The 23,359-nt window shown below is 36.3% G+C and overlaps 3 protein-coding genes across 5 annotated transcripts in view; 1 reads left to right on the top strand and 2 right to left on the bottom strand.

Annotated features, from left to right (window-relative positions):
- LOC110852672 (cadherin-23-like) overlaps positions 1-16,723 on the top strand; it is a 47,407-nt gene extending 30,684 nt beyond the window's left edge. The window contains exons 4-34 of one of the 3 annotated variants that reach the window (XM_035853688.1): positions 1,940-2,043; positions 2,127-2,238; positions 2,316-2,480; positions 3,226-3,355; positions 3,427-3,593; positions 4,546-4,628; positions 4,708-4,819; positions 4,884-5,022; positions 5,342-5,591; positions 5,864-5,992; positions 7,261-7,308; positions 7,400-7,500; positions 7,575-7,761; positions 7,825-7,891; positions 7,950-8,198; positions 8,618-8,672; positions 8,773-9,337; positions 9,920-10,181; positions 10,326-10,456; positions 10,829-11,109; positions 11,185-11,348; positions 11,424-11,495; positions 11,706-11,753; positions 11,840-12,028; positions 12,116-12,248; positions 12,451-12,778; positions 13,171-13,519; positions 13,591-13,687; positions 14,039-14,419; positions 15,135-15,240; positions 16,169-16,723. In XM_035853688.1, coding sequence (XP_035709581.1) covers positions 1,940-2,043; positions 2,127-2,238; positions 2,316-2,480; positions 3,226-3,355; positions 3,427-3,593; positions 4,546-4,628; positions 4,708-4,819; positions 4,884-5,022; positions 5,342-5,591; positions 5,864-5,992; positions 7,261-7,308; positions 7,400-7,500; positions 7,575-7,761; positions 7,825-7,891; positions 7,950-8,198; positions 8,618-8,672; positions 8,773-9,337; positions 9,920-10,181; positions 10,326-10,456; positions 10,829-11,109; positions 11,185-11,348; positions 11,424-11,495; positions 11,706-11,753; positions 11,840-12,028; positions 12,116-12,248; positions 12,451-12,778; positions 13,171-13,519; positions 13,591-13,687; positions 14,039-14,419; positions 15,135-15,240; positions 16,169-16,436 — 5,472 coding nt within the window. In that variant the 3' untranslated portion in view covers positions 16,437-16,723. Of the gene's footprint in view, positions 1-1,939; positions 2,044-2,126; positions 2,239-2,315; positions 2,481-3,225; positions 3,356-3,426; positions 3,594-4,545; positions 4,629-4,707; positions 4,820-4,883; positions 5,023-5,341; positions 5,592-5,863; positions 5,993-7,260; positions 7,309-7,399; positions 7,501-7,574; positions 7,762-7,824; positions 7,892-7,949; positions 8,199-8,617; positions 8,673-8,772; positions 9,338-9,919; positions 10,182-10,325; positions 10,457-10,828; positions 11,110-11,184; positions 11,349-11,423; positions 11,496-11,705; positions 11,754-11,839; positions 12,029-12,115; positions 12,249-12,450; positions 12,779-13,170; positions 13,520-13,590; positions 13,688-14,038; positions 14,420-15,134; positions 15,265-16,168 lie in introns of all 3 variants that reach the window. The other 2 variants (XM_035853687.1, XM_022100781.2) reach the window with 2 other exon arrangements.
- LOC110852413 lies at positions 16,449-19,107 on the bottom strand. Its single transcript, XM_022100481.2, has 5 exons — positions 18,824-19,107; positions 18,160-18,404; positions 17,222-17,584; positions 16,725-16,783; positions 16,449-16,645 (listed from the first exon to the last, which is right to left on the bottom strand). The coding sequence occupies exons 1-4, from the start codon at positions 19,024-19,026 to the stop codon at positions 16,731-16,733; spliced, it is 864 nt and encodes a 287-aa protein (XP_021956173.1). The 5' UTR covers positions 19,027-19,107; the 3' UTR covers positions 16,449-16,645; positions 16,725-16,730.
- Positions 19,108-20,182: 1,075 nt separating this feature from the next.
- Positions 20,183-21,689, bottom strand: LOC110852671 (mitochondrial inner membrane protease subunit 1). Its single transcript, XM_022100780.2, has 4 exons — positions 21,530-21,689; positions 21,230-21,427; positions 20,439-20,788; positions 20,183-20,370 (listed from the first exon to the last, which is right to left on the bottom strand). The coding sequence occupies exons 1-3, from the start codon at positions 21,620-21,622 to the stop codon at positions 20,522-20,524; spliced, it is 558 nt and encodes a 185-aa protein (XP_021956472.1). The 5' UTR covers positions 21,623-21,689; the 3' UTR covers positions 20,183-20,370; positions 20,439-20,521.
- Positions 21,690-23,359: the final 1,670 nt, after the last annotated feature.

The raw sequence follows: 23,359 nt of genomic DNA, 5'->3' as shown, positions 1-23,359 counted from the left end.
TTTGGACTATGGGAAAATGAGACATGCTCTTTTAACTCTGTATTCATGATCAATTTCCTTACTCGGCGATCACGATGAGATAGAAAACGATCAATCCAACATACGATTTCTAAACCAATCATCATTACTCGATTAAGATTAAAATAAGTAGACAATCAATACGTAAATAAGGATTTACTTAATTAAAATTATGTACTTATTTTAAATTCATGCATCTGAAAATTGAATCGATGGATTGGAAAACTTTGACCGATTCTAGAAGATCGAGTTAACTGATTTGGTAATAGCTGATTTTTCCTACCTGATTGCATACCATTGATGAGAGCATAATAGAATCTCTGGGAGTTAGCATTGTTACACGTTTCTCTCGGGAAAAAGGAAGAAAATGGGAATATTTTCAACTGAATAGGAAATTTGTTCTCGTCATTTCGCCTCATTTCGATTGATCAAAGTTGTTATAAATAAGCTGATTTAAGTTTTCACAAAAGAAGACGCTTAAAATTCCCAAGCCCCATGTCCTGGGAATTTTGCATCATTCAACTGAAACTATAATGTATTGCATTTCCTATTGTGTTTCAAATTCATCGGTTTAGATTCCAAGTAATGATTTAGTTGTGCAATTTTTCTTTGGGGAGGTCTACTTATTTATTGTGATCAAATTTATGCAATCCTGTCGTAGCGAGAGTTTCATTACTATTTATTGCCGGATAATAGTCGTAAAATTAAGAAAAATGGGTGATGTGCAGTGTAGCAAGCACAAAACTCGAAAGTTATGATAAGCAGTGTTTCGTTTCTTGCGGGTTAGCTACATTTTTTTTGTACAGCGAAACAAGAAATGCAAGAAATATGAGGTGCACGAAACTGCAAGAAAGCGCAAGAAATAAGCACCAGCCAGCCACGCGCCGTATGAACTTTGCGCGGCGGAGCGTAGTTTCTCGCGCCTTGGATTTCTTGCAGGTCAAAATACCTGCAAAAAACCACTTTCTTGTAGATATTTCTTGCACGTGGTTACTTGCAACCGACGAAACACTGACGATAAGCTACACATGTACGCACCGATTCCTTGGCAAAACTGAAATTATACGAGATTCCTTCATACTTCCGTATGCAATATTTGCTCCTGTGACAAAGAAAACACCCATCATTCACTCCCACCCTGATCCTCCCTGTCATTACGAGTAACCTTCTAAACAATAAGAGCAGGTCAGCTACATTCATCTGCCCAGTCAGTTGTCAGTATAAACTGACTTTTGTAGTGCTTCATAATCCTTTTTTATTTTCCGTATGAAGGCACACAAATTACATTTTGAGAGACTGCTCTGCTCTTCCTTGAGACACATCCCTCAACAATGTCATTGTCTTTCGAGTTTAATTTCATATTTTGAAATGTAATTAGAAACCACAGCCATGTCATTCACGTCGTCTTGAATTAGTGACAACATAAACGGGATCAAGATCAAATTGCATGCAAAGTTGGACTCTACAACTTGTCTCATGAGCAGTATCTTCAGCTATGTACACACACATGTACTTGTCCAATGTTATTATTGTAAATTGCACATTTTAAGGAATGTCACGATAGTATGGACAACTAAATGTCAATGCTGTATTTATGGCTAAATTCGACAAAATTTTTGTTGACACGCTATCATTTAGTCAACATGACGCAAATCCTAAGAATGGAGATCTCCCAGCGTATGCGCTCCCATTTTGAGCAAACTAGTGTCAAATCGATCACAAATTTTAGCAATTTGCAAAATACACTATCTGCCAATTTGATCAAAAAAAGAGAGCATACGCTGGAAACTCGCATTATTTATTAGCGATGGTAAAAGAGTTAGTGTCTTCATTTTTCCAATAAATGTCACGAATACTGAATTTTCCACGCACTTCTTATTCCCAAATTACAAATGTTTACACATAATTTCGAACTTCATAGGTTGAGGACGAATACATGATCATTTTAACACTTAATGACGGAAAATTGGCGGAACCAGTACAACAATCGTTGCTGCTGTTGGTGGAAGACACGAATGATGAACGGTACGAAATTATTTGCTACATATTGTCACCACGCTTTTCATAGGTTTTTCGTACTTCTAATTGTAAAATAATCCGAATATTAGCCCCGTATTCAAACCGTATCAAAGCACAGTTAAGGTTACCGAAAATGGAAAAGTTCCCCAAATTATCACCACATTGGAAGCAAATGACCGTGATGAAGGTCCCTACGGACAAGTATGTATAATAAATCAATTGACTAATTATTGAGTACAACTTTTGCGGAAGTGTTTACACTGCTTGAATATTTTCAGGTGATTTACAAGCTTCAATTGGAAGATGGGGATGAAGGTTTCTTTACTCTGAACACTGTGAATGGACAAGCCGTCGTGAAGCTGGTTAAACCGTTGGACTACGAAAGAAAGTTTCTGCACCAGATCAAAGTCTTGGCGATGGACAGGGCGGAAACCGAGGCTCAGGTATGTACATACCTATTAGAAAGCATAATGTTTAATGCAGTACTCGATCTCCAAAATCAGCACATTTTTTAATCATTTCTCAGCTCTGGAATTTTAAAATTCTAGACCACAAATTTGTAGAGCTGGTTGTTGCCAATTTTGTAAAAATATACACTCCAGATTTTGAGAGTTTTTGAAGGAGGAGATCTCAAGTTAAAAAATATCTATATATATTAAACCGACATTTGTAAATCTTGCCTTATTCTTAATGGCGTGCAAATCTATCATTTTTTGTTTAATTTCAGAAAATTCACAAATTTGAGATATTTTTAAATTTTAGTTAAAAAGGATACTAAAAAGAGAGCAAAGATTTGGGCAAAGATTTGCATATTTTTATCATAAATTTAAAAAATCTACATATACTAAACTGGCATTTGTAAATTTTACCGTATTTCTAATGGCGTCTGAATCTACCAAAATTTAAAAATTTCAATAAATTCACAGAACTTGAGAATCCTTCGGAAAACTTGGGACTCATCAAAACTAGCTTAAAAAACTCAAAGCTATTCTATTAATCAACTTACTGACTACACTTTTGTCGCTCAGAATTTGTAAATAATTTCCCAGGGCTGAGAAATGATTAAAAGAGTGCTGATTTTGACTATTTTGGTGATAAGTGATCAAGTCCTATGCTAAATATTTGTATGATTTTAGCAAATAATAGCCTCTCCACAAGCTTAATTATGTATGTATTCCGTCATTTCAGATAAATCAGGCCATAGCATCAATTGTAGTGCAGGTTCAGGATTTAGAGGATACAGGTCCCACATTTATCGCCGTCCCACCCGTCACAAAGATTAGGGAGGACGTTCCTGTCAATTCTTTTGTATTGCAAGGTAGGTGACCTCTGGCCTCTTGGCAATGTAATGGAGAAAGTATTCCTAATTAAATTATGCAACATTTCTAGTTCGCGCAATTGATGGAGATCGTGGGATTAATAACGCCATAAAATACAGCTTGGTTAACGACAATGAAAAAGTTTTTGAAATCGATTCGGATTCTGGAATTGTATATACGAAGGAACCCCTGGATCGAGAAAATGCTCGGGGAGGTTCCTACGTACTTAACATTGTGGTAAGATGATTATTTCTGCAATCAATGCTTTTATCCGTTAGCATTTTATTATGCCGACGTAGTATCATTTTACGCACGTCACAATGGAGGTCTCTAGGCGTATGCTCTCCGATTTCACCAAATTAGTGTCCATCGATCACAAATTTAACTAGTATGAAATTTGCGAGAGGCACGATCTCCCAATGCGCAAATTTGGCAAATATATTTATTTGGATTCGGAGAGGAGAAAACGAGTCCTAAAGTTGACAAATTTGACAGTTTCCAAATTAGGTGCACATTTTCTCCCCTTCGGAATATTTGCAAATATGTATCTCCACTAAATCTGCGCATAGCGAGAGCGTGCCTTTTGCAAATTTCATATTTCTTAAATTTGTGATCGACTGACACTAGTTTGTTCAAAATCTGAGAGCATACTCTGAAACACCTCCATTGCTCGATTATATCAGATTAAAACAAGAATTTCTACGTGGTTGTGTGGTTGTGTTGTAAGATTTTAAATACTTCTTGGGACCTTCATGTGGTCAATATCCCCTTTGATTAAAATCATACGTACAATCTCCGCAAAATAATTAACAGTTAATAAATCTCGAGACCTACAACCTAGTTGTCTGCAAATTCCTGAATCTTGACGCACAATGCGGCTAACCTGTGCCAAGAATAAAACCACAGGCAAAACCAAATGTCAAAGTTTTCTCTCAAATTACAAAATATGAGTTGATCGTGGTCACAAAAGTTGAGAAAAGAATTTCATGCTTTGTATGAATTCGTTATGATACATGTTTGGATGCAAATATTTACTACACAATGTCATAATTCTCAAAGTTTATAATTTATTGGAATGCAGGTTCACATTTCACAATTAGATAATTATTAATAATTTGCTAATAATATTTACTAATTATTATGATACCCTGCCTGAGGTTAATTTTGATATTTGACGATAACCTTTTAGGCCACCGAACAAAGCAAAATCAGTCCAAAGCCGTCCGTGGAGACAACATTGGTTGTTAATTTATTAGACATCGATGACGAAAGGTAAATGATTCAGATTATTTCAAAGGTACAAAGTACCAATTATCTATGTGGTTATAATTATGCCTGAATTATGCAATAGACCACGCTTCAAAAGCACGTCGTATCTGGCTGAAATTACGGAAAATAGCCAGGAAGGAGTCCCCGTCACATTTCTTGCGAAAGGAATTCCGGAAGTTTTCGATCACGACTTGGTATATTTATTTGTCATGCAGTTCTCAAAGATCCACAATATTTACATCGCGGCTGTAATTATAGGGCCTGAACGGGACCTTTCGCCTGAAGACTGACGGCGACGGGGGCATATTCGAGGTGACCCCATCAGAGGGGATAAACCATGTCTCATTTCTTATTCGGGTGAAAAATCCGGCACGTCTGGACTACGAGAAAATGAAGGGTAAGGAAAAAATCAGTTCCTTATTTCATTTACATATGTATAAAGCAATTTAGGTGTAAAATTCTTCGCTACACTGCTAGAAATCTAATATAGTCAGGTAGGTATTGATTTCTCGGTATTAATGTTGCTACCGAATTTTACTCGTCCGAAAAAATTTGCTACCGAACTGGTAAAACTTTAATACCAACCCATTACTACAGGGTATTACTTATCAATACCACGATGATTCTACCAAAGGGTAGAATCATGCACATACATAAATACCTCTTGGTATTATTTTAATACTGGATATTAAGAGTTTAATTAATGAAACGTGTAGAAATCAACTTCACCATAATCGCGGAGGACATGACGGGTGACAAATTCTCAAAAGTTCCAATATCCGTCGCCGTACTGGACGCGAACGATAATATTCCCGAATTCGAAAAAGAACAGTATGAAGTGCTCATTAATGAAAACTCTCCCCCGGGAACGGTCATCGTCCGAGTTAACGCCACGGACCCTGACTCTGGAAATTTTGGGACGCGTGGTATCCGCTACACCTCCATTACGGGATCCATTGCTAATGAGTAAGCTACAAAATAAATGATACCAACGTGCAATTTTACATAATATGTATGCTAATTCCAAAAAAGGAAGGGTGCAAAAAATTGAAACGTGTCGAGAATACGGAAGTGCATCTTTTTGCAATATGAAACTTGCATGATTTCTGTTTTGCAAACTTACTTACTTAATCGGTTTGCGGTCAATAATGCTCTAATGAATAATTTCTCAAACTTATTGAATTTCCAAAGTAAAACTGAGACTTTGCCTAATAAGTTTTCTTCTTTTGAAACCGCAGATTGAGCTTGGATCCAGTTTCTGGTCTAATCACAATTAAGGCAACAAATAAAACGAGTCTGGATCGTGAACTGGCCACAGTTTATTACCTCAGTGTGGAAGCTCAGGATAACAAAGGAAGAGGAAACAGGTTGGCAAATCCTTAATTTTTGAGACGATTTCTTGGCTTCTTACCTTACACTTCCTCATATCCTTATATGCACAATATAGTAAATGTATCTACACACATTGACGTTGAGATATGGCTTAGTTTTAATGGAAGTAATCAAAACTGGATTTGAATTAGTTAAATACTAGCAGACTTATAATTTTTGTGTCAGATCCCGTCATAAATTTCGCGTAGGATTTCAATTTTTGGCGAAAATTCAGCAGTAGTAAATAGTTTGCAGCAGTGAATCAATTGATGAAACAGTACGTATTTCCTAAACTCATCTTACATATGTAACTTTTTAGTCTGGTATTATTCATTTTATGGCAGTTTTTTTCCCATTTTTTGTTGTCGGCTACTTTACAAGTTAAACGAGGGGTTTGAAAGCCACCAACAAACTGGGTAATAAATCTCAACGCTCGGTATTCGAGTAGCAATTATCTACGTGCATCCTTCAGATTTTGTGTTTTTTTAGTGTACGAATTTTTCATTTTACTCTGCGTATAGTGGATTCAGACAGTAATTTCTCTGTTCTCGCTCGACATGAAAATGCGGAAAGGTTGCAAATTGCTGTGTTAAATGAATAAACAAGTCGAATGAATAAGGGATAGCTGGAAAAATCGCAGAGTGTCGATGATGATGGGCAAATGATGGATAAATGATGGTTAATAACATAATTGGCAAAACCGGCATTTTGAGTCAACGTTCTGTTAATATGCACTTTACGGTCTAAATAGGAGTTCAATGCTTTTAAAGTTCAAAAAATTGTATCTTTCTTCTTGCTTTTCTTGAATTTCCTGACTCTAATGAAAGTAAAAAAAGTCAATATATATTTAATATCACTTGAAAAAAGGGAGAAATGATGCATTTCTTTTGTGAGTTAGAGGGTATTATGTGTACATTTGGATGATGTCTCTGCGTGTCAGTAATGGATTTGTGGGTGTTTGTGGGTGTGATGAGTAATTGCATTTGCTATACCTCTAAACAACAATGGAAAATAAAAGTGACGATGGCGATGATTATGTGTGTATGTACATATGTACGAATGTATGTACATATCACCGTATGTACATAAATATTTTAGCGTATTTAGTTAGTACAAAAGGTATAAAATAAGTGCTACATATATATGCGACCCTTATGAACTAACATTTAGTAATACTTTTAGGAAATGCATGTTTTTAACGCCGAATCCATTAATAATTGACTAGTTTCATACATACATAAACCTAATTACTTTTTACTTGCAGAAAAAATGTACAGATTATTATCAATTTAAAAGATGAGAACGATGAGTCGTAAGTCAAATATGCATACATACACACAAATTACTATAAAGTTCAGAATATTTCAAAATAATGTTTGCAAATATTCCATTACAATTTTCAGGCCAGTATTTCTTCAGTCGAGATATGAAGCGAGAATTTTTGAGAATGAGATGGAGTTTGTGTCTCCGGTACGATTCCAAGCGAGAGATAACGACTTAAAAGGTTTAACTAATACAATTTTTTGAATATTTAATAACAGAAATGATTGGTCTTAATCTTAATCGTTAATTTTGCAGATACTCCAAACAGCGAGGTACATTACACGATCATTGCTGGGAATGAGGAAGGCTGGCTGGAGGTGGATGATCTCTCTGGAAAACTGAAAGTCGTGAAACCTTTCGATTTTGAAAAACTTTCCACGTCCCCAATTTCGCCATTGTCGAATGTTAAACATTTGAACTTCACGATCCGGGCGCATGACAGGTAAATACATACGTTAAAAAAATTACTGCTTATTTAAAACTAATCATGATTTTTATTTTACAGCGGAATTCCATCCCGTTTTGCATTAAGTTTCCTCACTCTTTTCGTCTTTGACACGAATGACTTTTCGGTAAGTGAGTTAGATTTTTTCAGTTTTAGTTAAATATAATTTCTAATAATAATTTCAGCCAAGATTCACCCGAACTCACATGTCTCGAATAATTCGGGAAGATTTTGTCGGTGGAAGTCAAATTGCGAAAGTTGAGTCGTCCGATCTCGATGGAAGCTCACCATTCAACCGAGTATTTTACCGAATTGAGACCGGAGGTCAGGATAAATTTGTGATAGAGTCGGAAACTGGCGTTCTGAGACTGACTCCGGGAGCACAATTGGACTACAACATAAAGCCGAATCACATCTTAGAAATCATTGCACAGGTATTTATCGCATTAGTAATTGCATTTCTTGTTATAAGGAAGGAAAATGTTGTAACAATGATGGGGCAATATTAGAATGTTGAGTTTTATTATTCCGTATGAAAATTTCAAGAGCAGAAGTTTCGCCAATTTTTCCACGAAGAACTATTCGCAGGGCGATATGTGTGAAAACTATGCATAATTTTGCATAATATCCCCAAACGGTTCTGCAGAATAGAGCCGATAGAATTTTTTTGCAGAATCATGCAAGTTTTTCATGCAGACATATGACTTTGAAGACCCCTTATGCAAAATTGTACACACGATTTTCATACGGGTTGTTTATGAACTTGATTTGATTAGATTAAGTACATACATAAATAAAATTAGCAGCTTCTTGGCAATCAGGGAAAGCTAATGTTGACCTTTGACATTTTCAGGATGGGGGCGGACGACAAAGTGAAGCTCCGTGCGTGATCAACATAACTCTGAAAGGTTAGTGACGCAAAACCTTCATCGTGATCAACGTTCTTTTAGGCAGTCAGTCTAAAACCTGTTCAGAAACGATGCTCATCTTTGACCTTTGTGCATTTAGATATCAACAATAAGAAACCAAAGTTTGAATTTAACGCTGTCGAAGAGGAGTCAAACGCTGGTGGTGGAAGCAATGGGGTCTATTTCACCAAAGTGGCTGAAAACAGTCCCAAGGGTCACTTTATCATGCAGGTGAAAGCGTCGGATCCCGACACTTCTGCCGTGCTCCGATATAACATCGACTTCAACAAGTCTGACGCAAGAAATGAAGACGGAAGAGTCCTCCTCACGAATACGAAGACCAAACCGGGCAGCAAATTGAGGGGGGTCGACTTATCCAAACTCTTTATTCTGGATCCTACCGAAGGGATTCTCAGCGTGGGGGGTGGACTTGACCGAGAATTAATGGAAACCGTGCGACTTTACGTGGTCGTGCAGGACATTGGTTCTGAAACTGGAGAACAAAAAGCATCCGCGAGAATTGAAGTGACAATTTTAGACGAGAATGACTCCGATCCCAAGTTCCGAATGAACCCGTACATGGCTTCCGTGCCGGAAAATGCGGAAAAGGGGACCAAGATAATTACGGTGATTGCTGATGATCCGGATAAAGATCGGGTGATACGGTGAGGATTATTTTTTGAATAATTTTTTAATGACACGTATGAAGTCAAGGATTTCGTTTTGGACGTCCAAAATGTCCAAAAGCGTCCAACACTGGAAAATGGGGCAAGATGGTACAAGTTCTTATTAACGATCTTTTTTTACAAATCTATGCAAAGAATCTTTGCCAAAGTTCAGCCAAAGATTTTCCAAAGGTAATCCCCCATTAAGGTTAAGAATTTTGGTTGGTGTGTAAAACCACGAAATTTTAAAGATCTTTTGTTCTCACATGTTTTCTTTGAGAAATTACGAAATTTTCTAAATCATGTTCTATTACACACCAAAATACTTAAAATTAATGCGAGATTACACATACATCAACGGATCGAGAACTATCGAATTATCGAATTATCGAATTAGAATTATCGAATAGAGAACTTGTGACATTTGTCATTTTGCCCCATTTTGGACATTTTGGACGTCCAAAATCCGGTGTCCAAAACTGGTTAAAACTGGTTTTGGACAGTGGTTAAAAGCTAAACCCGAATAAAATCATTATCGCTACATACATTTCTCTTATGTTACAAATATATATGTTTATGTAGGTACTCTATTGTATCGGGGAAAGAGATTGGAAAAAATCAAAAATTTCCATTGGCAATTGACCCTGAGACTGGCGTTATTGAGCTCGTGGATCGGGTAGATCGGGAGTTGACAGATTGGATTAATTTTACCGTTTTGGCTGAAGATTCGGGAACAAATCCAAAAAATCGACATTCATCCGTACCCGTGTTTTTACGAGTGATCGACCAAAATGACAATGCCCCCATGTTTGTCGACAATTTGACAAATATCACGGTTCCAGAGGTATGCAATACGAAATTTTGAAACTTTTTATTCATATTCAAACTCTGTAACAAATATGAGTTATCTGATTTTATTTTATCGACAGACCAGTGCATTTGCATATGGCTAAATATTAAATATCATAAAATATAAATATGTACGTAGGATGCACAAGTTGGGTCGATAATAGCCAAAGTGGTCGCAAAAGATATGGACTCTGGAAATTATGGGAAAATCACGTATCTATTGGATCGCAAATCCAGCATGGGGAAATTCACGATTGACTCTGAAACTGGGTGAGAATAAACTATTTATAACCTTAAATTCGTGGACAATTTCATTTCTTAACTTTGGGGGGATTTATGATGTTGGCTTGCGAAATTGTCCTCGTGAACGACCTGACTTCAAATTGCTCGCAAACTTAGCATTTTTTTCATCTCTCTCTCGAATTTTAAAATTTGTATTTTCATTTCCAATGGAATTTGAAGTTGCTGGAAATTAACAAAATGCAAAGTTTGTGCTGCGAGCGAAGGCTTGAGCTGCAAACATTGAGAAAATTCGCTCACAAACTTCGCAAAATTGTATATGTTGTAATGCGATGTTTGCGAAGTATACGAAGCTATCATAATTCTCGTCGTCGATGTTTTACCAATAAATTACTTTTCTAGAGCGATTCGAGTAGCGGAACCTTTAGACCGAGAAGAGAAGTCCAGCTACACCCTCGTAATCCAAGCTTGGGACAACTTCCAGTTCGGCTATGCTTCCGGAGAAAGTAGAAACGCCTTCAAACAACTGAATCTCGCAGTGTCCGATATCAACGATTCGCCACCAGAATTCTTGGATGAAGATGTGCAAAGTGCGACGGGAAAATCTTTAAGAAGTGGGCCCACGTGCGCATCAGTCACAGAATTCCATGAAGAACTCATCTTAACAATACGAGCGAAAGACCGTACGTGTTTTATTAAGACAAAAATAATGAAATCAGCGTAACAAAAATTATGCATATTAAAAATTTCCTATTCAGGTGACGATGAAACAACCGCTAACGGAAAAGTAACCTTTAAAATCAAATCAGGAAATGAGTTGGGCCTATTTAAACTGCAGTTGGGAAAAAATATTGCAAAAGTGCTGCCTGCCAGGTCGTTAAAAGGGTTTTATGGAAATTATACTTTGACGATTGAAGCACAGGTAAAAATTGTGGCATGAAAAGTTCAATGAAACTTGTTTATGTATTTGAAAATAAAATTTTATGCTTTTAATTAGGATGGTGGAAGACCTCCGAATGTTGCCACGAAGGAATTCAATTTGTGTGTCTTAGACTATAACGACAATAAAGTAAGCATATTTCAATTAGACTACACTTTTAGAAATCTGGCAGATTCACATGGTATTAATTTCTCGGTAATAAAGCTGCTTTGGTATTAAAATTATACCGGCCCGTAAAAGTTTGCTACCCGAGATTATTTTAATACCGGATTTCTAAGAGTGTGCCTAGAAATCTTAATTGAATGCTTGATAGTAAAGTTTGATTGGATGCGATTTCAGCCAAGATTTATCAACCCAGCGCAAAACTTTACAATTAAAGTGCCAGAGGTACTGTGAATATTTAAGTATTATATTAAATTGCGAACTATTTGGAATCTAATAATAAAGTACAAATTGTTTCTTTACACGTACAGAATGCAACCGTGGGCTCTTCGATTATTCAAGTGAGAGCTGTGGATTCAGATATCGGAGACAATGGGATTGTGAGGTACCGATTTCGCCAAGAGTTTTCCCGACACTCGGAAACTTTTCATATTAATCCAACAACTGGAGTGCTAACTTTGGCCAAATTGTTGGATCGGGAACGGCAGAAAGTTTATTACGTAAGTATTCCGTCGTAAAGTTAAGCCTACCGATACAGGATACTAGACATAAAAGTATTTAGTTTGAATGGTTGAAATAAATAATAGCTAAGAATCGAAGCCTACGATCTGGGTCAACCCACACCGTTATCATCGGAACTAGACTTGACAATTGTGGTGAAAAATGTGGATGATTTCAAGCCGGCCTTTGTAAAAAATGAGTTCATTGCACAATTGACAGGTATGCTCTAGCTTGTTTAACCTGGACAGTGGCCGCGGAAACGTGGGGACAGAGGGACAATGTCGCCACGGTTATTTAGTGCCCCCCCCCCATGATCTTGTCCTCACATGTCCCCACGGCTTCCGTGGAGCCTGAACATGTAGAAAGTTTGTATCCGTGTAATATTTTCTTAATTTTGATCCACAATTTATTCCATGTGTAGAAAACATATCTCCGGGAAGAGAACGAATCCAACTGCCTGGCACGATTGACCGAGACGATGAAGACGACGAAGAAAAGAAAACGTCTCAAGTTTGCTATTTTATCCTTTCTGATTCCAAAAACTCGACAGAATTGTTCGAAGTTGACGCTCTTTCGCACGTTTTAACTACCAAAGTACGACTGGACCGTGAAAAGCAACCCATGCATAATTTTACCATTTTGGCAACCGATAACTGTCATCAGGACATAAAGCGGCTACACTTGCAAGTTTTTGATAAGGGATCATTGTTAAGCGTGCAAATCGAAGTGGCCGACGTGAATGATAACATGTACGTGCATAAGTTTTAATTTACAATGGAGGTCTCCCAACGTATGCTCGCAGATTTTGATCAAACTAGTGTCAATCGATCACAAATTTAATTAATATGAAATCTGCAAAAGACACCATCTCTAACTGCTCAGATTTGGCGGATTGGTTTGGATTTTGCAACCCAAAAGGAGAAAACGCACAGTAAATTTGGAAAGTATAAAATTTGCCGACTTAAATGTGCACTTTCTCCTCTTTGGATGCAAAATCTTAGCTAAACCTGCGCATTTATGGTGCCTTTTTGCAAATTTCATATCAATTGAATTTATGTTTTTTGGTCGAATTCGGAGACCTACATTGTTACATTGTTAGCAATGTAGCAAATTTTAATTGTTACATCTTACGTGTGCACAGGCCCATTTTTACTCAGCGAACTTTCACCGGAGGTGTATCAACGAGTAGTGATTACGGAACAGAAATTTTAACTTTCTCCGCAACGGATGCAGACACCCCACCCAACGCGAAACTCACATACTTTATCATTCATCCGATTACAATGTCGTTATCCGAGGGATTATCCCATCTGATAAACAATGACAATCCACTCTTTTCCATCGACCCAAACAGTGGCATCCTTAGCTTAGCTTTTGACCCTCAGCCAGACATGAAGGGCCACTTCAGTCTCAATGTGGGGGTAAATGATACCACTGACCTGAGTGATAAAGCCAATGCGCTCGTTTATCTGCTACGCGATGATCAAAAAGTAAGTCGCTAAATTAGCACTATTTTCAAACATCATGTGATGTCACGGCATTTATTTGTTCTTTTTTGCAGGTGAAAATAACCGTGAGAATGAGTCCGATCGAAGTTAGATCTGAAATTTCGATATTTAAGCAGTCATTGTCCAATGTGACGGGTGCCATTGTTAACGGTAATATTACTATCAATATGCATTATTTTCAGAGGGCGGATATGTATTTAGGTACAACCTTTTCATTTAATGACGACCGACGGTCAAGCTTTGCGGGTCCCCTACTTTTAGGGTACAAAAATTTCCACATGTCAAAATTTTTTTTCAAAGAAATTCTAAGTATAAAAAATTCCAGAGCGTTATATTCGGAAATACAAATTTTACGACAATTTTATAGTTTTGTTTTTTTTCCGTACATATTTCGTAAATATTTTGGCATTTCCTTCGTAAATACATATCAGCCCTCTGATCGTTATTATGAAAGTCATTATAAAGGCTGGTGCAATACTATTATTATTATTCTTCAATTAGCCGACGCGAGTTTCAAGTACCACGAAAATCGTGACGGTTCCGTGGACAAGACCAAGACGGATTTTTACATCCACCTGGTCCACCCCGACCAAAACATAGTTTTAGAAGCGGACGAAGTGTTGAAACTAATCGACCTCAACATTGAAGAATTGGACGACCTGTTCAAAGAGTTTAACGTCCTTGACACGCAGAAATCCACATTCACCGTGGGGGCGACCTTCGCCACGAAGGGGCGAGAAGAGACCAAGAATCTCTTTCTCGTCTACGCAATCGGAACAGCATTGTTCTTGGCGTTGCTCCTTCTGGTCGTCATCTCCATTTGCTTTGCTCAAAGGTCAAAGTACCAACGGCAGCTGAAGGCCGCCACCACAAATGCATACGGTAGTTATGTTAATTTTGCTTGCAATGACTTCCCACCTAGTCCGCCGTCTTCAGATTGCTGAGTAGAAAAAAAGTAGTCAATTATGGGACGAATCTATCCTTTATTCGTTAGTTATTGTTTTCTAGTTCTTAATTTAATGACTGATTTAACGACTGCATATTCTCGGTAATAATGGGTATTCTTAAGGTTTTACTAGTTTCTGTTCATGTAGAGATGCCTTCTAGTTAACCTTTACGACACACTTCTATATATTACATGTAACTTAATTAAGCCATATTTCCTCCTACTTTTATAATTATGCCATTAAAGTTGTGTTATTAAATCAACCTGCCATAAATACCTAACTGCTTTCACCACCACTTTTCTTTTAACGTGCACTTTCCTATGAGCGGCGAGTAGTTGTAAATAAGTTTTAAGGACTGAAACTTTCTCCAAAATGCAATATTGAAAGGTTCTTCGGATCATAAACTTTCTTATTGCTTTCTCCCAACTTCCAAATTGGAAGTTCCAATTCCATGCACATGGAGAGAAATTCTGATAACTATGCACAAACGAAATATATGGGTTGACATTTTTCATGCATTTCACTTGTGGTTGTGGTTGCTTATTGGTTCTGGTTCTTTCTTTTCTGACAATGAAAGCAAAAATTAAAGATGTAATTAGTGCGATAAAAATGCCCATAACTGAATCAAATTTGAACCACTTCTCATCTAGGATCTAGTGCATCAATAATTCCTAGAACTGGGAACGTGCCGAATACCAACGTGCACAGCGTCGAGGGTTCGAACCCTATTTGGATGCAAGCTTATCACAACAACTGGTACAAAGAAGACTCGATCAGGTAGTAAGTTGCTCCTGACTGTGGAGAAATTTATATACTTTGCAACGTTTGTAAATGGGGAAAACTCAGTATGAATAAGTGCATATACTTATTTGCTATTTCCGTGTGAGTGGTTGCATTGTAAATATTTATGTGCATAAATCATATGTGTAATATTTATATGATATGGTAGTTTTGCTTCCGTTTTTGTACATTTTAATCAGTTTTAGCTGTGGTTTTAATCACTGTCCAAAACCGGTTTTAACCAGTTTTGGACACCGAATTTTGGACGTCTAAAATTCCAAAAGTGGCCAAATAGAAAATGGGATAAAATGCTACAAGTTTTTCCTTATTGAACGTTACGATAATCTGTTGACGTCTATATAATCTCGCATCAATTTTGAGCATTTTGGTGTGTAATACGACATGGCATTAGCAAATTTTTCAATTTCTCGTAAGAAAACATGCCAAAACAAAAGTTTTTCCAAATTTCGTGGTATTAAATTACACTCTAAAACGCTTAAAATTAATGAGAAATTACATATATGTGCAAAAATTTGCACAAAACTAGCTAATATTTACAAAGCTTGTAACATTTTGCCCCATTTTCCAATGTTTCGCTTTTGGATATTTTCGACGCCCAAATTATTTTCTAGACCGTTTTGGACTTTGTAGTGTCCAAAAAGATACCGGACGCCCAAAGTTAAACGCTGATTTTAATGTTGCAAAAAAGTCCTCATTGTTGTGAATTATGTATTGATTGAATGATATTTGTTTGCTAAATTGTTACATAAATACGGTTGGGAGCTTCTTATTACTGGTTTCGGGTGGTATTTTGTATAATAAATATGTACGCATATGAAAAAGCTGTGCATGTATGAAATGCCTTTGTAACGATTAATTTGCTTATTTTTTGTGGAATACGTAGTGAAGCTTCGGACACGAGGGATTCTTTGGATGAAAACGCGATCGGAACGGAGTCCACTTCTCCGCCCTCTTCGCACATGAGGAGTTTTCTGGGGACGGGGAGCGGGGGGAGTGGATCCGGGGGTGGCGGGTCGGATAAGGAACTTTGTCGCAGGAACGACCTCAACCGAACGTACCATCGCAATCTCATTTACGGAAATCGAATCGAATCCGCCGCAAGTGGGAATTGCCTCATTTTGAAGAAGCATTTAGAAACGACTGAGTTGTAATTTTTGAAAATATTTTACAACGGGAAAATTACCACTATTTTTATTAGCCATTTTATTATTCAAAGACAAATTAAATTAAGTCAATAAGTTAACTTTAATTTAAGCTTTAGTATATAAATATGTATGTGTGTGTATCTACTAACTATGAATATTTTGTATATGTACATGTACACGGGACAAGTCAGTTTATAGTGGCAAAGTTTTCCAAGCTAGAACATGTAAAATATTTAGTGTATTGGAAAATTTTGGAGTAATTTGAAAATTGAATAAAATGTGCGTATTAAATACCTCATGTTATCTCCTAAAGTTTCCTTTTTGGATGTCATCCTTATTGGTCAGGAGCCAATCTGTGCAAGCATACGTAAAAACCATGCAAAAATTATTAATAAGTAAGGAAGATAGCATATTTATGGTAGGACTCGATGACTCGTCTCCAAAATCGTCAAAATCAACACATTTTTAATCATTTTTCTGAGCTCTGGGAATTTATCTGGGAAAATTTTGGACGATAAATATAGTCGTTGCCAATTTTTTACAAATATGCATTCCAGATTTTCATAGTTTTTGAAGGAGATCTCAAGGTTAACAAGCCTTTAGAAAAATTGGAACTCATCGAAACTGACTCACGGCCATTCCATTAATCAACTTACTGACTACAAATTAGTTCGTCCAGAATTTTAAAATAAATTCCCAGAGCCGAGAAATGATTATAAATGTGCTAATTTTAATGATTTTGGTGATGAGCCATAGAGTCCTATTTTAACCAATTTGAATAAATATGACACCTGCAATTCCGGTGAGTTGACTGTGCTGAAAAATTCCAACGAGACTGAAGAAAGTAGCATTTGTACCATTTCTCTCTTTCCACAAGGCAAAACATTTATGTGCGATTTCCTCCCAGTTTATGCAGTGAATGTAATTTTGTATTGTTTGATGTTCTCCTTTAAACCGAAGTCTCATTTTCATTGGAAGTAAATTATTGTCATCGTCAAATCTGTTCCTTTCCCCGTCACTTGTTTCGTGATACGTTAGCAATTCCACGTCCTCGAGTCCGTTCATGTTGGAAATCACGATGCTCCAATTTTTCTTTGCTTTCTCATTTTTGAGAATTATCCGAGTACAAATCTCATCCAGAGCTTTTGGAGTTACTAAAATTAATACACACATAGGTTTTAATAGCAGCGAATTAATTAACGTAGGACTTGGTGATTAATCCTCAAAATCGTAAAAATAATCAACACATTTTTAATCATTTCTCGGCTCTGGGAATTTATTTCAAGTTTGAGAAGCCTTCAGAAAAATTGGAGTTCATTGAAACTGGCCTAAAAAACTTACCGTCATTCTATTAATCAACTTACTGACTACAAATTTGTTGTCCATAATTTTAAAATAAATTTCTAGAACCGGGAAATGATTAAAAATGCGTTGATTGTGACGATTTGGGTGAATCATCGTCCATCGAGTCCTACGTTAAAGTACCGAATTTTCTTAATAAATCTATAACATGAAATGAGTCATCGAGTCCTATGCTAATAAGTTAGAAAAATCCAAATTCGCGAAAAGTATGGAATGGAATCATAACTAATAAATAATCAATGCATTATGACTCATGATCAAATCACGCAGGCATTAAAATTTTGTATTCTTGAGACTGAGAATTAAAATAAATTGAAAGACACGTAGAATTGAAGAATGATTCACAATCAGTCATGATGCAACTTACATGTAAAGTCGGCAGAATCAATAATAACTGCTGGAGTAGTTGAGCCATCCACATTGGAAATTTTTGAGGCAAATTTATCTCGAGAAAGTGTCAACTTTTCAAACAGAATTGCATACGAGGCTAAATCCGTATTATTAGCTTTCTCGCTATCGTTCAAAGTTTCGCTTTTATCCTCCTTGTTATTGGCTTTGGATTTTGTTTGTCCGAGGTAATCGATAAACTCGTCCAGAACGGTGTCATCATTTCTAAAGTACATGATTTACCGGACCTCATGAATTAATTGCATTTAACGTAGGACTGGAACGTAGGACTGGATGACTCATCACATTTTTTCCCCATTTCTCTGCTCTGAGAATTAATTTTAAATTCTGGACGACAAATTTGTAGTCATTAAGTTGATGATTTCAGTTTCGACGATTTCCAATGTTTCTGAAGGCTTCTTAAACTTGAAATCTCCTTCAAAAACTGTCAAAATCTCGAGTATTTTTTTAAATTGGCAACGACCTACTCTACATATTTGTCGTCCAGAATTTTAAAATAAATTCCCAGAGCTGAAAAATGATTATGAAATGTGCTGATTTTTTTGGCGATGAGTCATCCGGTTCTACGTTAACGATATTATTAGCAAAATTGTCTCTTATTATACATAATTGAGCTTACTTACTTTGACACTAAAATATCTAGAAACTTGTTACACCGTTCAGTTGCGAGTTCCACTTGATCAATTTCATGGTAGTCCGATCTTCTGAAATGCCCCCGTTCAAACAAGTGATCCGCTACTGTTAAGACATTTTTTAAATGATCTTGCAATAATTTCCGATTTTCTTTAATGATATTCTGCAAAATGGTTGGTTGATCGATGGTCATATTGTTTATTAGCACTTTAGCAGTTAAGTAGTCGGGGAATAAGCGAAAGCTCAGTCAGATCTAAATGAATATGAATGCAGGCTAATTTCCGTTTAAATAAATATGTGTACTTTTGGATAAGGTAACTAATCAACATGTAATCGGTATGGGTATGTACATACATAGATAAGATACGTGTATGCATACAGATTACAGAGTCCAGTTACGTTCCAGACAAAATTCTACCTGCAAAAAACTAATGGATGTGATTAAGTTTGTTATATGATACGAAACAACATGTCCGTATTTGCATACATAAATTTATCAACATTATTAGCTCATTGCAACAATTGACACCTTTTGACTGGGCGGGATTCATACCAGAATTGACAAAGTACATTTATAATGTATGTAGCATCGTTACAGGCATAAAGTTCTGATCACGTGTGAAATATTCGTAATGTCAAATGTGTTCTTTGTGTCCATTAAGGTCACGTCCACGTCACGGGAATTAATTTAGTACAATAATCTATTAAAAGAGGATGATCAAAAGGAAAAGACATTCACCTCCATCAAGTTTACATATCTGGCTGGATGGTTGGTGGTGTCACTTTCACTTTTTCATGGAAATCTTGTATTTGTACAGACCTTGCATGCAAATTCCTAAAGTTTTCGAAATGTGCATATTTATTATGTAAATAAAAAAGATATTCTCATCTTGCAACGTGTACAATTTTGATTTGAGATGAAAATCAGAGTCGATACCGAAGCAAATTTCCACATATTTAATTTGGTGAAAGTTACATGAAATTTTAGGGTGTACATACACTCTTGGAAAATTTTTGGACCGAAAACGCCCATGAAAGTGAGATTTATCTGATAGGAGAAAGATATCTGTGCAGCATATTACTTAGGGAATGATATGGTCCATTTAGATTAGTCAGCAAGTCATTCAACCCAGTCACATTTACTACTTAATCCTAAATCAAGTACTAGCCAAATGATGTTACGATATAGTTGGCACATACTCGTGTATGCATTCATTATGATCTCGTTGTTGTCGTCGGATTGCATGGGCAGGCAAAGCAAACATGTAATTAAGGTTAATCTATTATAGTGAGGTTGCCATTATTAGTTATATTACATAGTTAACTGCAAGCCATTTTCTTTTACGACCTGTGTAATCCAATCCAGCCCAGCTTTTTCTATGGACGAATGAAGGATAATAAAAGCCTGATTAGCCAGCATAGCAAAATGCAATAATTTCTTTATCGAGTGAGTATATAGTTTGATAACAATAATACAATTTTATGTCAACCCATCGTCAGTCAGACTTGCTAATTACTCAAATGGAGCCCCGTTCTTCTGGAAGTAAAGAAGTTGATTTATAAGCTCGACCATGATTTCCGGATCATAAAGAATTCCAAGATTACCCTTTTTCCTCGATACAATAATGGAATGTGTAAATAGGCCTTGAACTTTTCTTATAAGTCAAGGAAAACGATGTGTAGGTACTTCACGGCTTTCCACTTTCACCGTTGTCGAGAACCCCTTTCATCCAACTCGTCAATTGCGTCGATTTTGTAGTCGGTTCGGGAACAGAGGGCATTGAATATTTTAATTTTGGTTGTTCGAATTGGTAAAGGACGGAGCGGTTGATGTCGGGCCATATCCGGAAAATGCATTTGGATCGGATTTGATCTGTTCTGACAGGACCGTAGGATCTGGAATCGTTTGAATTTTTTGAGTTATCTCCTAACAGCCAGACGTGGTCTTTTGGGATCTGTGTATAAAATTTGAAATGGATATGTGAGAAACTTATCTCCAGAATATTGTAAATATGTACAGTTTTAGAAAGCTAGTTATCTATACATACTTCAACTTCAACAAAAGTTTTGCAAAATTTCATGGTATTGCACACCGAAATGCAAATAATTAATGGGGGATTACATATCTCTGCATATGTAGATTTGTAAAAAAGTCGTTAATAAAGAAATCGTAACACTTTGCCCCATTTTCTAATATTGGACGCTTTTGGACGTAATTCTACTCAAGTGACACTGATAATCAACACGTTGTACTAATAGCTCGGTATTAAAGTTTTACCATATCAGTAGCAAGTTTTCAGGGTCTGGTATAATTTTAATGCCAACTTTAACACCGAGAAATCGATGCCAGCATGATTATACCAGATTTATAAAAGGATACATTTTAATTGACATGCCTGATACAACTCGTGCCTGAAAATGACGAGGTCCCCCTCCTTGGCTGCAATTCTTTTGCAAATACGCGTACGACGATCTTCCGGAGATTTTGCAATGACGACATCTCCCACGTCGACCAAGCCGAGGCGAGGGCTGACTTTCTCCGTGATTAAAATATTTCCCGAGTTGAGGTGCGGTTCCATACTTGGGCCCGTACACTGCAATGCAAAATATGCAAATTGTATTATGCAAAATTTTGACAATGCAATGTGACACTGATTATGCAATAAATTTCAAAATAATTGACTTCATTTTCTCACAATTACGAAACTGGCCACGTAATTATTTGTCAGGAGGGTTGCGCATCCAATCGCCAAAGATCTCATGGCAAAGCTGCTGAAAATGCGTGACATTATTTTGACTGATTAAGAGTATGAAAAATTAAGTTGGAACCGAAGTGATTTTGGAATTTTGATTTGAATTTAGATTTAGAGCTTAGGAAAAATATTACCATATTTTTATTGTTTCTATTATTACAGAATTCATCAAATTATTCGCACAATATTCGTTCTAAGCAACCATTTGGCACATGTAGGGAGAAAGTCATTTGCAAAAGTACAACATATGCAAAGGAAAGGACATCAAAATTCTGTAAAAGTTACTCACAATTTTGAAAGTTTTAAATATGTAAATGCCAAAATTTTAGAATTTTGCGAAAAAATTGCAAAATTTTAAAAGAACCATGATTTCTCAGGAAGAAACTATTTTTTTCCAAAAAAGACGTCGAAATACGTATTGGCGTAAACATTCATATTTTCTAAAACTATAGGGCGAACGTTACCTTGATAGGTTAGCATGAAAAAAAAGATCAAATATCAAAGTCAAGAAGGTTCCTATTGTAAAAAGGTAAAAGGTCAAGAGTCACTCATACTACAATTTGAACCAAGAAAAATCAATATCGTATGCTTTTCTCGCTGTGTACTTATTTTCCCATTTGATAACCTTCGTTTTTACTGACCAGACTCCTGATAGGAGAAAATCGAGACATTTTTGATAATGCTATGACCATGAATTTCTGACTTTGAACGAGGCAATGCAATGAGAACAGGCAAACAAAATCCACCAAAAATACATATGCACATTGTACGTATGCGAATCTGCTGACCACCTTTTTTTAGGACTATCCGACGATGACATTTAGGATAACAATGACTGGTCGAGATCATGACACGACCCATGCTCTAAATATAGCTTTTATGCATATACAAATAGCCTACCACCACTCACAATCTGGGATTCTATGTAAATACATATTAGTTTTACGTACGTATTTTATTGATAAAATGTGTACCATGAATTTGTACCATAGATCCTGCATATTAAGATATGGGCATTACATGTACTTACATAACATGCATCTGTCTGTAATACAGATTCAGTATTACATGAGTAAGGGAAAAGTTTCATTCGATGTTGTCATTTCATTTCCCCTTCATTTCCATCTCTGAAATATTTAGCACTCACATATTTACCACTTACTAAATACACTATTAAATACGCTTAATTTTCTCTTAATTTTAGTGCGGAGCTTAAAACGATTATTTTTTTTCCATTTCAACAAAGGCATGTAAATTAATGCGGACACATTTTGTATTCAATGTGTAATAGAAGTCACTGAGGAAATCTCCCAAGGCTTGATTTGTTGCATATGTACATATGTAAATACATATGAATGTATGTATACCTACATCTGGAAATAGATTACATCCAAGCCGCAACATTTTTTAATGCGTCGCTCATACATAAGTAGAAGTTATATACATATGTACGTTGTCGTCCCAAATTAGGATATTTCCATTTTTATTTACTAGTGTGGGGGTTGAGCTTGTTATTAATGACGTCCAGGAAAAAGAAGCCGTTTGCCCTACCCCATTTTTAGCATAGACCAGTTTTATTACTGGAGTCAGATTTTTGGTCACAAAAAGAAATACGATGCATTATATTTGTATGTAACACTTTCATATTCATGGAAGTACAAGGACTTAGGACTACATAATATTAAAAAAAATGACATTGTTAATAAATGAAAACATGAATGAAAACAATGACCAGACCACCACTTTTTTTATTACAATCGTATTGACACAATA

This window comes from Folsomia candida, unplaced genomic scaffold (genome assembly GCF_002217175.1).
Source record: "Folsomia candida strain VU population unplaced genomic scaffold, ASM221717v1 Fcan01_Sc007, whole genome shotgun sequence".
NCBI classification, from domain to species: domain Eukaryota; kingdom Metazoa; phylum Arthropoda; class Collembola; order Entomobryomorpha; family Isotomidae; genus Folsomia; species Folsomia candida.
This window is presented reverse-complemented; position numbering and strand designations above follow the sequence as displayed.